Raw genomic sequence first — 17,579 nt, 5'->3', positions numbered from 1 at the left:
GCACCTTTCATGTTGCTGTAGACTTGGTCCAGGATGTTATTTTCCCTTGTGGGAAAGCTCACATGCTGGTGATATTTGGGGAGGATGATGATGGCTTGACAACTCTTTCTCAAAACCAAATGGTACCACTTTTGGGAAGTCCAAATGTTAAGGTGCCACGATGCAGGGTTCTTCTACAAATGCATCTCATGAATGTGATGGGTCTACACGCCTGTTTACACGAATGGAGCCACAATGTCTCATTAAAGCTTGACTAAACATTCGTCACACCACTGTTTAAAAACAGGGAGGGAATAAAAACAGCAACGTGTGTGTGTGTGTGTGTGTGTGTGTGTGTGTGTTGCAGGACACGTGAGCCAACATGTTACTTGTGATGTGATGTGATCTGACATCCCCTTTTTGTGCTGGTGTAACGTGCCTTGAACTCTGCACAGCATCTCCTTTCAAAATCAAGCAGACAAGAGCAAAGCACTAAATAAATTGAACTCTGCGTGACCTCCTTCCTCGGGAGACCCCCTGCAGATACAAGGCTACCGCCGCATCGCATGCTTTAAGATGTATCAACAAATACTGCAGGCCATTCGATGAATTTGAAAAACTGCGCACAATTTGGATGTATTTTTGTGACAAGTAGTACATAAAAATAAACTCGACTTGGAGCAGGTTTATGTAAATCTACACAACTCCCGAACAAAATGCTTCATTGTTGCTCGTGCCTCTTTTCCATTATTCTAAATATAAACAGAAGAAATGTTATTGTTTTTTTTAACAGCTTCATGACTACTTGCACAGCGCAGATAATGGAGAAAGTGACTTCTTCCACACAATATCTCGTCATATAATTGTGAAAGTGTCTGCTTTGCGCGTAAAACACAATAAAACAGATTGCAGACAATAACAAACGGCTGAAAATCTTCCATAAACAGCCTCAAGGCTCTTCGTATTAATTTTGTATTACAGTGATGGTTTAATTTATTGCCACAAAATAAATTGCTGTGCTTCTTGCACCTTAATGCTCTAATAATGTTTGTGCCCCCAGCTTTCTCTGAGGTATAGCGAAAACCAGTGGAAGAAATTGGATAAAAAATACAAGAAAACTAAGTAATTTAATTGGTTATATTTCAGTTTAAATGTGTTGTTATTTCCGTGGACAATTCATTATGAACAAGCCAAATTGTTCTTGCAGGATGTATCTTTCCATATTTCGCTCGTGTCCCATCCTTCACAATATTTGTGTAGCACGACCAACTCCCATATTTCAAATATTTGGGCTTGTACTAAAGAATTTAGATCCAGATCTCCTCTTGAGCTATAATTTACAGCCAGATAGCAGCATCACAGCACTCTATATTTGCAAATAATAGATGCCTCATACACTAGCCTACAATACAATATTTAATATATTGTCTACATTCACACTTTTTCCACCGAGGGCTGGATTACACAATATTCTTCATCGTTTATTACTTAATTGCATGCAAAAAACAATAAAAAGTTGGTACAAATATGCTATGCAGCTATTAACATAAAAAACAGCCTACATCTGCGCTTTGTGTTATAAGTTAGAAAGAAAACTCATTGTAATTGTTCATAATGATTTTTTTTTAAAAGGAGCTGTGGGCCTCAAATGGTCATTCTGCAATACCTTTGACATATGGTTTATATACACTTATGAATACACCAATGTAAAAAAAACCCCTGTAAAATCCTGTAAAAAATAAAATATACAAGGGATTTATTGTATTGGCTCATCCGCCATATTTGACTAGGCCACGCCCACCACCATCATACACGGAACAGGAAGTAGCTAGCTGTGTGTGTTGCTGCTGACGTTTAAGCTTCCAGTGACGATGGCGTCCACAGAGCAGTCCCTGCCTGACTTGACAGATAAAGAAACCCGTGAGAAGCTGTCACTGTGGGACCGCCGCCACGACGCCATGGCTCCTCTTACAGAGAAGCAAACGGACTCCGTGTTGGAGATACAAGCCGCGGCTGAGACGCTTGCTGTCCCGTCTGAGGTGAGATGTAGCCCTGGAGCTAGCTGGCTAGCAATGCTGCTAACTTACAGTACTTTATAATAACGGGCAGCTGTGCCAAAGCCAGTCTGTTAGTAATTCATTAAAGGCAATATATCATAGAAGAGGCGTGTTTTCAATCCATCTTTCCTTTCATTTTCAGTGATTGTGTATTTAGTACAGACATCGTGTGTTGTTATGCAGTTACCCATCGAGGACTTGGGCAGTCTATCATCTCGCTCCCTCCAGTCGCCTTTCACCGCCACTGTGCCAGAGTCAACAGAGGACGTCCTGCTCAAAGGCTTCCAGATGCTCAACATGGAGAACGACCGAGTAGAAACTGCACAGCAGGTGACCAAACATTGCATAAAACAATAAGTGGCTCGAATATTGTAATCCATCCATCCATTTCAAGGCAGCCTGGCCTCATCAGGCGTACACCCTGGACTGTTCACCAAGTCGTTCACAGGACAAACAAACATTCACACTCACATTCACACCTGTGCACAATTTACAGTCTGCATTTATGTAGACTTCTTAATGTTGTAATGTGATGTCTTCATTTCTGTTGCAGTTTTTTGCCTGGTTTGCCAAGTTACAAGCCAACATGGATCAGGATGAGAGTGCAAAGTACAGGTGTGTAAATATTTAATACAGTCATGCTTTCTACACCACTTGTACACACTTTTGGCCACTTCATATTAAATCAAATCAATACATACTGTACAAAATACAGTGTACACTAGGCTTGGGCGTTAAAACGAAAATTTACCGTTACCGACATTTACCAAGATAGCCAACGTCATTTTGCCCGTGTCGGTAAATGCGGTGTTTTAATAAAAAAGAAAATAAGTCTTTTTTTTTTTTAAAAGACTGTTTTGACTGTGTGTGCTGGTATGCTATGTTCATTACCCTTGAAGATGAGGTACAGCGTGTGTAGTCACGTGACTCCACCCATCCAGCATTTCACTCACATATGCGCCCAGAAATAGACGGTGCGAGTAGAAAAAAATAAAATGGTAGCACGTGTGCGACTGCGTTTTTCAACTCTTTCATTTGCATTTTGCTCCTGAAATAAGTCCATACAAAGTGAATCAAAGTAGAGTAACATTTTGGCGCATCTGTATATAAATCTACAAGTCTCCTACAACTTTGACATCTCAGCCATACAAGCTGCACTCGCTTATCAGTTGGATACCGCAGAGCTGCAGGAAAGATGACAGCTCTCTGAGATGTGCTATGGTGCTTTGCCACTCATGCGTTAAAAATACTTTTTTTTCCCCCGTTTGTATGCATCGTAATGCTGCTCCCAGTGATACTAAAAACTAATAGCACAAATACTTGACTTTAAATATGTGTGTTTTTTAAGCCTTAAAAAAACAAAAAAGCATGTACATCGTGGCCAATTATGCAAAATTTACAATCCACAAATAAAGAACAAGAAAATAAGATTATAAAAGCTATGGGCAACCATGATTAGTTTACTGTTGGTAGCAGTTTTTAAGGTTTCCTTGTTTTATTTGATGTCACAAATAGATGGTCACATGGCTACAAGAACATGTGAAATTCTCTTTTCATTGTGTAAATGATCATTTTGATGATGGTTATCTATCCAGTTTTTAAAGCCAACATGGCGCACACATACAGTACAGGCAAATAACACGACAATGGAATGTCTGGAATTGAATAGAATTCTTAGAAAAACGAGAAAGTCACTATATTTATAAATGATATTATTATTATTATTGTTATTGGAAAATATTACCTGACGTGGTTGTGGTAGGTTGGGTTGATATCAACGCCGTTATTCTTGTACAGTGTGATACGTGGCCTTTAGTAATGGAATTGCATGAGACGTGATGCCAGTCATGTTATGTGGCTGTACGTGTAGCTTAATACGTGTGTGCAGGATGTAGTATGCCAGGGTATGTACCATACATTCATATCTGTGGACCGCAGTCCCAGGGAGATTTATTTTGGGTTCCACAAAGATGATGTTGAGCAAAAGAACACAAAATGCAGAGTGAGTATGAAAACTGTGGAAACCACCCAAAGCACATTATGTAAATGGGGCGTTGTCGGCGCTTTTTGGAGTTTTTTTCAGAAGGCTTTATAGGCGGAACAGGTGCGTCCCATTATATGCATTATATTTCATTGAAAGTAATGTGTGCCAATTGGTCAACAAATCAACAAAAAGCAGTTAATTTGCATTTCCCGCATGTCAAAGATATATTATAGTAGCCGGGGATTTATTGTGCATTTATTGTTATCAAGGTAGAACTGCCCAATTTATCGTGATATTGATTTGGGGTCATATCATATTTATATCATTATATACAATACACAATGCAATACTTATATGTAACACGTAATAATGATACACTCAATGAGGTATTAACAGAATGTTTATTATTGTGGTTGTAAATGTGTACAACGTCACTGCAGCTCTGTGAAAGGTGTTTGTAATATGTTGTTTACCGTATTATTTAGCGCAGTGGTTTTCAATGTGGGGTACAGTGAGCCTTCCCTCATATTTTGTGGAGTTGTTTCCATTCATTCTGATGTGAAAATCAGAGCTTGGCCAGTGTTGAAGAGCAAACTATGTTGAGCCATTGTTTTAAAACGTCCTTCATCATAATGCACTGCATTTCTACACTAATGCAATCTGCATGAGAATACGCACTGCATGAACATAACACCTGCAGAAAGCTCCCCCTTGCATTAAATGAGAGAGGGATTACAAAGTCACGTTGGCTGTTGGCACAAGTCAAAATGTTGAAATGTTACTATTGTTGTTGTTGTTTGGAACACCGCTTCTTTACAAGCTGTGATGGGTTCTTGTTCAATTGCAGGCAAACTCGAGATGTTCTGTATTGCTACCAGGAACAATGTGATGCCATTCTGAAAGATGTCACTGCAGCTCTGGAGCAGCTGGACTCCCTTCAGAAGCAGTACCTCTTTGTGTCTAACAAGACAGGCACGTTACACGAGGCTTGTGAACAACTTTTGAAAGAACAGGTAAGCTTTAGTCTTTAACATCATAAAGCGTCTAGGTGAGCAAAAAGTACCATTTGTTCATTTAGGCCCTGCCCACATGGGAACGCTCCTGGGGTTTTTGTTTTTAGCGGGTTGAACAAAAATGTCAGATCAGCAAGTAGTCATGTCCACCTGGAAACGTTTTCAGGTCAGCTCACTGGGTGAAAACCATGGAATACATAAAGCACATTGGTGCTGTAAACAGACACACAGACAGAACCAAATCACACACCAAAGCTAGAGAAGGAGGAACACATGCTCATATGGTGTTAACAGCTGTGGCTGTGGGCAACCTCCTGATGTCGTTTTTATCACTCCACAAGATGGTAGTAGCTGCAAATCCTTCTGATTGAAATTCCCCAATCTTTGGAAAGTAATTGGAATACTGAAATATAATTTTTTGGAAAAAAAAAGTTTTTATTTGTAAGCTATGATGTGTCCACTACACTTGTTGGCAACCAGTTAGTCCAACAGAAAATATCAAGAAGTCAACATGAGAAAGAGTTCAACATAAACATAACGGTGCATCATCTCTTTTCTTTTGGTTCTTCTGTGATTATTTGGTCTGATACTTGAAAAAGCCATTCCCTTTCTTGGAAACTCAAAGGAAAACCTTGCACTTTGTGCACATAGATTTTATTTACTGTTGCAGCTGGATCTGCAACACCTTGATGCATGTGTTTCGTCCACCATCTCTGGAAGGTGGATGGCACCATGGTGTCTCAGAGCTGCATTTGGCTGCGGGTTTCCACTTTGGATGTGGGGGGGTGTAGTCATCTTCGCTGTCACTTGTGATTCCTGCTTGGGCTCGAGTAATTAACTATTCATCAATGGGCAGTTTGAAGCCAAGGAACTTCAGTGGTTTCTTCCCCAGAAACTGGGAGTCACTCTTATACTGAAGTCATGAGTTGGTGATTGCCAGGTCAAAAAGTGGAAAACTGCACGCACTGTCCATTTCCTAGTGCGAGAGGCCTAACCCGTAGAAACTCAACATTTGGTCGACAATGTCCACACCACCCATGTTGGTGTTGAACTCAGCAATTTTTTCTTGGACCATCTTCTACGTGCGTCCTGAGATTCAATCCCACAGGCAGACGATGCCATGACCACTGGCTTGTTGTCCACCCAATTTATGACAGCAGTTCAGGTGTGCTTTGTCTCACCACCGTCTGTTATCTCCTATATCCCCTGTAGGCTTATCCCCTATGATCTTGCAGTCTTTTGGAACCCTGTTATTCATCAATGTTCCAGTCCCTGTCAGCCATTTTGTCATCAGGGTGTCAAAGAGGTTGATTGTTGCAAAGTACCTGTCAAAGAACAGCTGGGTGAGGGGAACAGACTCTGTCAAATAAAGAGCAGCTTGTTCTCCAATGCCCTTTTGCTCCTGTAACTGTGAAGGTAGTCTTGCCTTGGTAGACCACAAAGTCAAAGACTAGACCAGTTGGTACACTTCAATCTAGTTGGGTTTGGTTTGCCCAGTACATACTGGCACACTGGGCATCGACTAGTAAAAGGAACCTTTTGCTCGTCAATGCACAATTTTCCTGTTCTAGGCAAACTCAGACACCCTTGCCTTACTTGGTCAAAAGGAGCCTGATTCTCCACAAGACATCACTTCTTTTTTCCTCATCTGAAACATCAAGGTCGTTGACAATCTTAATGAAATAATTACAAATGTCCACAGAAGACATTTTTTAAACACTTAAATACTAGGCTCAAATACAGATGAAATAATACAAACAACGCTTAAATTTTTTCTTAAGAGACTTATAGAAAACATAGCAACAATATTTCAAGCCAAAATTTGTTTCATAAAATGTATTATACACTTCCTTTTCCTCTTCCCATAAAATGTTCTTGTATGATGTAATCAAAGGTAACAAAGCCCCACCCCTTCACATTTGGTAGCATTGGAAAGCTCTAAATGGCCTCTGTAGAGCACAAAGGAATTAATTCAGTTCTATGAAGTGGGTGAGAGATATTGAGGTTTACAAATGTCCACTACAGAGGACAGATTTGAACTACTGGTAGTCAGGAGGACGTATCATGAGTGGTCAGCTTCTAGCTAGGACTGAATGCGCTTTAAAATGTCAGTTATACTACTCAGCTATGTCATCAGTATTATTCCTGGCTGTGCAGTTTGCACCTTACTGTTATGACAACATTGGTTCTATTGCTGCTGTGTTGTTTAATGTGGTTGTTAATAAATGACCATGAGGTCAAAGGGCGTTATACTTTCCTTTCCACTTTCTCCTGCGCATAAAAATATCATAAAGTAAAAAAAAAAAAAAAAGTTGTGATATTTAATAAGTTTTCCCAGTGTGGAAATAAAAGCCTCTCTTTTATTATCGCCTGCTTCCAATTAACGCCCCGTCCTTTTTGCAGTTTAGGTAAATAAACCCCCCAGCTATAATTTGCTGGAAATGACTTTATACTTTATATACTTAACCGTGTTTTGTAATTTTCTTGTAGGCGGAGCTTGTCGACCTTGCAGAGAGCATACAGCAGAAACTGTCATATTTCAATGACTTGGAACATATAAACACGGTTGGCATATTTTTTTCTTCTGGAAATATAATAATCATGATAATTGTATTATTTGCATGACATGGTATAGTTTTTTATTTATACTGTATTATATATTTGTTTTCACCTTCACCTTCCTGTGAGGTATTATTGTGCTGTCTTTTGAACAGGTGAAGCCACATGCTTAGTTTTCTTCTCTTTCTCTCTATTGTTACAGAAACTCAACTCTCCAACCTTGTCTGTGAATAGTGAAGGCTTTATACCAATGCTGTCTAAATTAGATGACTGCATCGATTATGTTTCGTCACATGTGAGTATACACTTGTTTTTGTGCTAATGTCATCCCCCCCAAAAAAGCAGTGGAAAAGCACACTCACTAACAGTTTGTACAATCTGAGATCAAATTCAAGAATAGTATGACACCTTGCATTTTTATGTACTTATAACTATATTTAAGTGGTTTGACTCCTTTTTTCAGCCCAATTTCAAAGACTACCCAGTTTACCTGGCCAAGTTTAAACAGTGTCTTTCCAAAGCCATGCACTTCATGAAAGTCCACATTGTGAACACTATGCAGAACCTCACAAGCGTCTTAACAAAAAGGGTAAGACAATGCCACATAGTTAAGAAGTCTTATTTTTCCTGTTCTTAATGGCAGTAATTGTTTCTGTGCACCTTCCACAGGATCCAATGGGTTTGGCAAACGCTGACAATGCCTTTACACTTTATTATGTTAGATTTAGAGCAGCTGCACCCAAAGTGAGAGTGAGTATTTCATTTTTTTATTTTTTTTTTAAAGAAAAAAACAATTTTATGTTAGCACTTTATAATTCTGTAATGTTTTTATTCTAGTCCCTGATAGAACAGATAGAACAGCGGGCAGAGAAGATTCCAGAGTGGGTTTTTACCACACAAGTCCTGTTTCCATTAAGGGATGTAAATCATCTCATATTTGTAATTTTTACTTGTGCAGATACCATCACCTGTTGGATGAAATCCACCAGTGTTACCTTGACCAGAGAGAGCAGCTCCTCAGTCCCAGCATTACTTCCACCATCACAGATTTGACCCAGCAGAACAGCAAAGACCACTGCGCCCTGGTGAGGCATGATCGAGCTCAGAGCACAGCTGCCCTTTTTAAAAGTAGTCAAGTGACATTTCCTACCAGGGTAGAATACACTGAGATGTACCCGAGCATATTTCCTGGAGTGTTTATGAGTCTGTGCACATGATGAATTGCTCCAACCTGCCGACATTTGTGTCGTCTTGTCTTTTTTTTTGGGGGAGGGTTTCAAGCAATCTTGTGCTTTTTGTGCAGGTCCGCAGTGGCTGTGCTTTTATGGTGCATGTGTGCCAGGATGAACATCAGCTTTATAATGAGTTCTTCACCAAGCCCACACCCAAGCTAGAGTAAGTAGTCCCTGCCTTCTAGCCTCGTTTCTGGAGAAAATGTACTTCTAAAGTTGCACAAAAACCTACAGTTTGAACCGCGGTCGTATTGCGAGACCTCAGCTAAACTCGCTAGGCTTCAGCCCAGTGAGCATCAAAAGGATTAATCACAAACAGAAATACCATGTTGACTTGACTATAAGACGACTGTGAATATAAGACAACCCAGCTTTTTCAAGACCCACTTTTGTTACAACCAAATCGAAGGAAAAATAACAATATTTTTTAAATAATGTTTTTAATATCAGTAAAATAACTTCTAGATTGAAATAAAATTGTATATACTGTCATCCTTTGCTACTTAGCGGTTTGGATTTCACGGCTTCACTCTATCGCTGTGTATTTCAAAAATAAAAAGAAAAGTTAATTATTAAATCAGGCTGTTTTGTGGTTGAATATGGCCTGTTAAAAATATGCACATTGAATCAAATCTTAGATATTTCTTTCTAAATTAAGGTTTTCAAGCATAAAAATGGATACATGAATTTAAAATACATATAGAAGCCGTTCATTGATGCTGTGAATGACATGTAGTATTGTACACTGGTCGGTAGGTAGGTGTCAGTAATGTTACTGTAACGTTTGGTGATACACACACCAGACTTGATCGCCAGAACAACAGGCATTTATTGCAGATTTGAATTTCTCACAACAGGCAGAATAATCGCTAATAACATGTGCTACTATTTTGGCCGTAACACACGCCAAGCTAAAACTCAACTCTAAACCCCCACATGACACGCCCCTCCCAGAGGGAGCACAATTATTGCAACACACATGAGCACGAATCTTATTTATGTCTTAAATGTCTTATTTATTTTTATTATGTGTCCTATATTGGCTAACACTAGTTTAAAGGTGACTATTAGGGTGTTATTTTGTAAATAACAAATCCTATTTTGTGGAAATTCACTTATCATGGTTGGGTTGGAACCGATTAACTGTGATAAACGAGGGATTACTGTAAATTCATTTATCTTAGCTGCTCAACAGTTGTTTGATGACTCTGCCTCATTGACCACTATTATCTTAAAATTCTATTCAAAGTTTATAAGTTTATAATAGACTTTGAAGCCCTATGCACGTGCAGCGACGAGTCCGCTCACCATGACAGTCCACACGCAGCATATGCTTCACTGTGTTTGGGGTGGCAGGAGGGGACGTGGTGGGTGTCAATACACCGCTAATGGTGAGGGGGATAGCGGGAATGTAAAAAAAAAAACGCATAATCAGTAAGTATACGCGAAGACTCCTCAGCAGAAAATGCACTGCTAATGGATAGATATGACCTGATGAATGTGGTGGAGGCAGCAGTGGTGTTCAAGATCCCGCTGTGAATGACTATGATGATGGCTGGGTTTGCTTGCAAGATGAGGAAGTGGATCAGACATTTTTTATTGGCTGGTATCGTGGAGACAGTTATCTGACAAATTCTGAGCCTGGTGATGTCATAATATGCAAATTAAATGAGTGAATTTACTCCCATCGCAAAGTTTGGGTCATGCTGATGTTTTTTCTCATTTACAGTATGCCGATATCTCTGACCATTTTCAAGCTACAACCTTTTGAAATAGTAATGTCAACATTGGAGAAAAAAACTGTGGCACCTACACGGTTAAAATGCTAATTAAAAGAATGTCATTTTATAAAGGTTTTATAATGGCATAGCTGTCTATGAAAGGAAACAGTTGCCTGCCAAGATGCAAATGTATTTTTAGCAAATTAGTCCTATTTTAGAATTCAGACAGTGTAACTTCAGAATTCTTTCAGTGGAACAAGGCAATTAAAAGGGGTTTCATATTATTTTCATGACAGCGAGCTGCTAGAGAAGCTGTGTTCGTCTCTGTATGACGTTCTGCGGCCTCTGATCATTCACATCATCCACCTGGAAACTCTGTCTGAGCTCTGTGGCATCCTCAAGAACGAGATCCTGGAGGACCACGTTCACAACAATGGTAAGTGGAATCTTTTGTTCTCAAAGCTATTTGAATGTTGTACAGGAGCCACAACATTAAGTACACTTGCATTGTTTAATAAGATAATACAAGGGCTGTATCAAAAATTCTGCCATAACAAAAATAATATTGCATTAAAAGTATTGTGGCCAGCGAGTGTATAAAGCTGTTACAGATCACAATTACATTCCATAGCAGTTGTTAGTATTTGTTGTAAGTATTTAGAGTCATTTGTATTTAAAGTGAAAGCAGAAAAACACATATGTTGTTTTGCATTGACTGAAACAGCCAGCCAGCTGGGGGCCTTCGACACCGTGGTGAAGCAGATGCTGGAGGATGTGCAGGAGAGGCTCGTCTACAGGACGCACATTTACATCCAGACGGACATCAAGGGCTACAACCCTGCCCCGGGGGATCTGGCCTATCCTGAAAAACTGGAGATGATGGAGGTGAGGTTCACGTTGCTGATAGGGATTGTAAAGATCCTCACAACAGAAAGATATAAATCTTTGGTTGTAAATTCTGCTCGTAATACTCTGTGCTTTTTTTATAGCATTTTTTTCCCCACTCTTTTGCACTTCTTATCAGAAAATTGCTCAGAGTTTGAAGGAAGAGCAGATGAAGCAAATGTCCCAGGTGTCCGTCTTTTCGGATGTTCAGCTTGAGGATCCTGATGGGAGAAGAAACAGCAATGCCGGTATGTGTTACCGCATTGATGTTTTTTAAATTAAACACTTCTGGTGCTGTAATCACAAGCCTGACTTTCTTCTACATGAATGAGGACTTACAGGGAAAGCAGAGGCGTCCCGCCTGCAGTCGTCCGTCTCTCCCGCCGATTTGCATGGCATGTGGTACCCTACAGTTAGACGGACGCTGGTCTGCCTGTCCAAGCTGTACAGATGTATAGATGTGAGTGCCATTTGAACACAATAGGATATCCTCGCATATTTAGATTTTTTTCTTTTCAATTCCCATCCCCATTATGTTGCCTTTTCCAGAGAGCTGTCTTCCAGGGTTTATCTCAAGAAGCCTTATCTGCTTGCATCCAGTCCCTGCTGAGAGCCTCTGATAGCATCCTTAAGAACAAGGTTTGGCACACTCGCTCAAAGGAAGTTTTGTACTTTTCCAATTTTGTATTATTATAAAACCAGCTAGAAACCCATGCCTGTCTTTGGATGCTGTAGACGACTTCCAGCCTAATTCTACTTCATTAGAACTGGGGTACTTAACCAAAGCAGCTGGGATGTCATTTAAAGTTTATTGTAATGGCGGCGTTATTATGCTCTGCAGACTGTTCAGCGAACCGTCCTTTTATTTATGGGCTACTCTCACCTTCAAATTTGCTGTTAATGTCTGCGCTGCCTGCCCCGTTTCAACCTAACATTTAGAATTAATGCGGCAACATCAATTTCGGGGGACAAGTGTCCTCCCCATACCTTTTTCGCTCCCTCCAGTCTTTAATAAAGTGTTGAGCAATAAATGGCCTCAGATATCTTCTTTTGCCTCCACACAGCATCACATCTCTTTCCAATTTTGGCTATGCAGAAGTTATTAATTAGCCGAATTTCCTTATCATCTGCTTGCTCTTTCTACGTTTTCTGCAGTCCTTTTGTCTTTGGCAGCGTGGTGTAGTGCTGGATTTTAACAGCGTGCTCTCTCGCTTTCTGTAGACACAAATAGATGGGCAGCTTTTCCTGATCAAGCACCTGCTGATAATGCGTGAACAGATTGCTCCATTTCACACTGATTTTGCCATCAAGGAGATTTCACTGGACCTGAAGAAAACGCGAGGTAAGATAATTAAAGATGCCAGCGAACGTTGGCGTTCAGCTCCACAAAGCCACTCATTACATTCCCATGCTCATTAAGCAACTTGTGCCTGTGACATGCACCGCTGGCAACAATTAATGTGGAAATTACAGTGTCATCCAACACCTTAATGTACGTTAACTGCTGGCTCACAGGGCACATTTGCTCCTCCCACCACCTTCATTCAAGGTCATATTTGATTTGTGCCACTAGAGGGCACTCCAATGCTGCACCCTGATTTTCATCTCTCTGCTCTTTGTCAAGACGCTGCCTTCAAAATCCTGAACCCGAAGGCTGTTCCCAAATTCTTCCGGCTTAACAGTCACAACGCCATTCTCGAATTCCTGTTGGAGGTTTTTATTTCTTTCGTCCTTTTGTCCTTTTTTTCAATTCTACATGCCATTTACTGTCTGCCAAGGGAGCCTGCACTTGAAAGCATCATTTTCTCCGCTCTACAGGGAACCCCGGAGATAAAGGAGCACTACATCGACTCCAAGAAGGACGTGGACCGACACCTGAAGTTCAGTTGCGAACAGTTCATTCAGCAGCAGACTCAGATCTTCACGCGGAACCTTGAGGAGTTTCTCACCAAGGTAACCGCCAGACATGTCCTCAGGCAGAGAAACCACGTCCTGACCTTCAGCTCTGAGCTTTTAAGTTTATTGAAATCCATTTGGATTGATACTTGTCTTAGTTGCTCTTGACTGCAGACAAATGTCTTCCCTTCAGCTGGGGATATGCACTTGTGATGCTCCCCTATTGTTTTCTTTGAATACAATTCACTTCCAATCATTTGCTACCCACCTTTTTCTTCCCGCTTCCTCCCACCCAACTCATTCCCATTGTCATTTTTCTGCAAACACCACCAATTGTTCAATTGTCAAATGAACAAAATTGGCTCAATTTGGTAGTTAATCGGTTTGACTCTGCAGCACAGTGAAGATGATTGTGTTTCTTGTGCTTGTTTGCAAGGCTGTCACAAAACTATTATTTGATTTCTACCCAGGTTGCAGCTCTCAAAACTATGGCCATCGAAGGCGGCCCAGCATACACGCTGTCTCAGCAGCCCTGGGCTCAGCCTGGTAGGTTTTGGGCTCGGGGAAAGGCCACTAGCATAATGCTGCAATTCATCTCATCGTTTGCTGAATGCGCTCTAGGGTGTGTTTGTATTTCCGTACTCATTTTATTTCCCCCTCTCCTTTCAGCAAAGATCAACGACCTGGTGATGGCAACCTACCGGGTGATGAAGAACAAGCTGCCGAGCACGCTGCAAAGCATGACTTTGTACTTGGCCAACAGAGACACTGAGTTCATCCTTTTCAAGCCAGTGCGGGTACGTGGCTCAGAACTCACTCTTATATTCCGGATAGCCAGCATTTGTACTTTGGTCATTACCTAATTAAAACAATGTTACATTTGGTCATATTCTCAGCTTGAAATCGTGTATGCAAGATCATTGTCATATTTCAGTTAATCACTTTAGTCTCAGTGCTGTAAATACTGTAGTGCAAAGACCAGCAAATGACTTTAGCTCACATGAAGGAACATTGCTTTTCACGTGTCAAGTTCACTTGCAGAGGCTTGTTAGTGTGGTAATAGGATTAATTGAATATATTCATTTTTGATTGGGTGACTGAGGAAACTAAGGGCAAAGGTTGAGTTAGGTACTGTGCTTTGCTTGGTGACAATTTCAAACCTGTAGAAATGTATTCCCTTTTAGGGGATCTGACACAATGAGGTCAAACCACTTAAACTGTATATAAACATTGTCCTCACTGACATTTATACAAGCTGTTATTGGTGTATGATCTAAGATAGCTGCCTGATTTTGTATCTTACTGTCGTTCTTCTAGGGGCAATTTACAACCCATATCAAAGGTCCAATTCTTGCATCAAAATGATCATTTTCATCACTTTTGAAATGATCTTGTTAAATATTACAATAGGTATTGTATCCAAGCAGGTAACCTTTTAATTTTACTAAGTAAATGGATGCAGGATGGCTGGGGTCGAAGGTCAGATCAGTGTAAGAACCTTTTAAGCTTCCTGTGGTCACAATTTTCATTAATTAGAGGTGTGATTCTTGTAATCTTGCCAGTTACAGTTTTCAGCAGATCTCCTTGTGTCTTTCATGGATCATTGTTATGTACAGTATTGAAGAAAGAATTTTGTTCATTTTGAATGATATTTAGAGTCAGACTGGTCAAAGTACTGCCAGAGCAAAGGTTTTGAAAATGTGGCACAATGACCCTCCACTCTGAAAACATAAAAGGGCTGCATTTTTGTCAATAGGGACTAAAAAATCTATTAATTTTGCCAATAATCTGTAAATTCTCTTAGCAGGTTTTAAGAATTTTAAGTTTTTGCAGGGGAGGCCCACCTTACACTTTGAAAATGACTGTACACAATGCAAGTTTTAAACCCTTTGTGAAGCAAAAACCTCCCAGATTATTATTGACACAAAATGCCAAATAAAAGTCAAAGGTTAAATCAGTCCACTAATCTTCTACCTTTAATTACTGTAAGATTTTGTTCATATTATCTGTTCAACTTGTTAAACTTTAAACGTGTTTTCCCCATACAGAATAATATCCAGCAGGTATTCCAAAGACTGCACTCTTTGCTCCAGGAGGAATACAGCGGAGAGGACCTTCAAATCATCGCATGCCCGTCAGTGGAGCAGGTACACTGCTGTGTAATGAAGAGAAAGGACACCAGACATGTTTTTAATAATGCAAAATGCTGCAACTCTCATTTCTGCTGAGAACAAGTTCACTTGCAGCAACCTTAAATAGGCTACGCAAACAGTCTTTGTAAGCGCTCTGCTTTTCTTTTCCCAGATTAACCTGCTGCTGTCTGTGAATAAGTAATGACCTTGAATGTCTTCTGGGTTGCGATGTCGCACATCCAGCTGAAGAACTGAGAGGAAGACACGAGACGCGCTCAGAGCTGAGATGGCCGAACAAAGCCAAAGAGCAGTCAAGTGTTTGCTGAGCCGTCCACCATGAAGTCAGGATCCTGTTTTTGTTTGTTTAAAACATGGAGACATAAAATCTCAGATCCAGCAAAACAGCTGTGTCTCACTTAACAGCAAAATGGTAAAGGATAAAGCATACTTGCACGGGTGTGATGGTGCGGGGCTAGCAGGCTGAAAGATAATGGACTGTTCAGACAAGGACTCTTAGGCTGTCTGAATGGAGGAACTGAAGGGCTGTTCATCAGCCATTTAGCTCACTGGCCAGTAAGGCAACTTGCCTTCCGATTCCCTCAATGACCATTGGGAAGGATAAGTGGAGAAAAATGCTGCAAAACCTTTTATTTGCATATTTTAGCACACTGGTTCTAAGGTCTAATAGAACCCCTTTTTTTGCCTGCGCTATCAGATGCTCAGGTGTGTGGTCATGATAAATTCTGGAAAGGTCTTCTGTTGCAATGATGTAAAAAAGGACATGCTATGTTTTATAACTTTTTTTTTAATACATTATAAATCAAATGCTTCTACTTCTCAACAATGGATTTTTCACCTTCAGTTTTGCACTGTTCATGGGAAACCCATGTATGCCGCTAAAATGATGTGTACAGTGATATTATTTATGAACATTGTGATTAAAACGTTCATCAGGTGTGATGAGTGGCTGAGAAGAATGTGACATTTGAATCTTGATTTTTGTGACTAGTGCAATGATGCTTTTCATACTAATGAGAATCTGCCCTTTAGGGAGTCTCCTTGTCAGACACACTGTTCCCATATGTCCACCTGTGCCGTGACCTTCTGTGGGCTGACAGGCTTGATCCGTGCGGAGGGACCGGCTGGGTGATCCAAACTGGGATGTTGATCTCTGCACGCCTTTGCACCCGATTTCCCACCGAAGGATATCAGGTCTTTGGCGTGTCACGCCTGTGAATCAGAAGACAAAGTTAGTCCATATAAGAAGTACCGGTAAACGTTTTGTCCTGCTCCTTGCGTACTCTGACTGCCCAGACCAGACTATTTTGTGAATGTAACGCTATGAATGCTGAATGAATTGGCATTGGTAGTGTAGTGCTTCACGTAGCCACTTGTCAATTAATGTCTCTTTCACAACTGCCCTGTGATTGACAGGTGACCAGTCCAGTGTTGGAGTCAGACCTCTGTCCTAAGATGAGCAGTATAGGAAATGAATGCAGGGATCAGAAAATGCCTGCGTGAATCCAAACCCGTCTTACAGACAGGTGAGTTATTATTTTTGTCAGCTCTGCTCCGAAAAGTTGGGACACTTTCTGCAAGAATGTGAAAGGTAAGATCATCAAAATAAAGCAATAATTTGACAATGTTGTCATAGCATGTATTAAAATTGTCCAATGAAAGGTACCCGATGATATCACTTGAGATTGAGGTAACAATCCATTTATTGAATAATTGGTAGTCGATAGTTTCATGATTGATTGTTCATTAATGTCTTTAAGCAATGGAGTGCGCTACTTGGCTGCAACCAGCAGAGGCGCTGTTGATTCAATCCTGTCTAGTTTGTGGGCTAAAGAGGAACAACCTGATATTAGCAATACAACACAGGCATTGAAACAAGAGTTCAGAACATTCTGAGAGATTATTTCAAGAAATACTTATCACTTGGTTGTTAATTTTCCCCATAGTTGATCAAGTTAAATTGTAGTTGCCCGTGGTAAGAAATGAATAGTAATGCTCATGCGATTGTTCTGACGTTGTTCTCTATACAGCATTCAACCCCTTACTTGCACCAAATCTATCTATTTTGATTGTGTTTTGATTGATTAGCCAGTATTCTTACTT

At 40.4% G+C, this 17,579-nt stretch overlaps 1 protein-coding gene across 3 annotated transcripts; it reads left to right on the top strand.

The window, feature by feature from the left end:
- The first annotated feature begins 1,812 nt into the window (after window positions 1-1,812).
- cog3 (component of oligomeric golgi complex 3) lies at window positions 1,813-16,435 on the top strand. 3 transcript variants are annotated; one of them, XM_054787727.1, is made up of 23 exons: window positions 1,813-2,018; window positions 2,220-2,366; window positions 2,590-2,651; window positions 4,868-5,033; window positions 7,524-7,598; window positions 7,795-7,887; window positions 8,056-8,181; window positions 8,262-8,342; window positions 8,430-8,473; window positions 8,551-8,677; window positions 8,896-8,987; window positions 10,842-10,981; window positions 11,270-11,430; window positions 11,570-11,678; window positions 11,772-11,890; window positions 11,980-12,069; window positions 12,652-12,772; window positions 13,055-13,143; window positions 13,249-13,383; window positions 13,797-13,872; window positions 13,996-14,123; window positions 15,375-15,473; window positions 15,631-16,435. In XM_054787727.1, exons 1-23 carry the CDS (start codon window positions 1,851-1,853, stop codon window positions 15,658-15,660), a joined length of 2,478 nt encoding a protein of 825 aa, XP_054643702.1. In that variant the 5' UTR covers window positions 1,813-1,850; the 3' UTR covers window positions 15,661-16,435. The 3 variants fall into 3 exon arrangements, with proteins under 3 accessions (XP_054643702.1, XP_054643701.1, XP_054643703.1); XM_054787726.1 differs by having other exon boundaries at window positions 11,763-11,890; XM_054787728.1 differs by having other exon boundaries at window positions 1,870-2,018; window positions 2,179-2,366; window positions 11,763-11,890.
- Window positions 16,436-17,579: the final 1,144 nt, after the last annotated feature.

This window comes from Dunckerocampus dactyliophorus, chromosome 9 (genome assembly GCF_027744805.1).
Source record: "Dunckerocampus dactyliophorus isolate RoL2022-P2 chromosome 9, RoL_Ddac_1.1, whole genome shotgun sequence".
Classification (NCBI taxonomy): domain Eukaryota; kingdom Metazoa; phylum Chordata; class Actinopteri; order Syngnathiformes; family Syngnathidae; genus Dunckerocampus; species Dunckerocampus dactyliophorus.
Note: the sequence above shows the minus strand (reverse complement) of the source record. Positions and strands in the feature narration are given on the sequence as shown.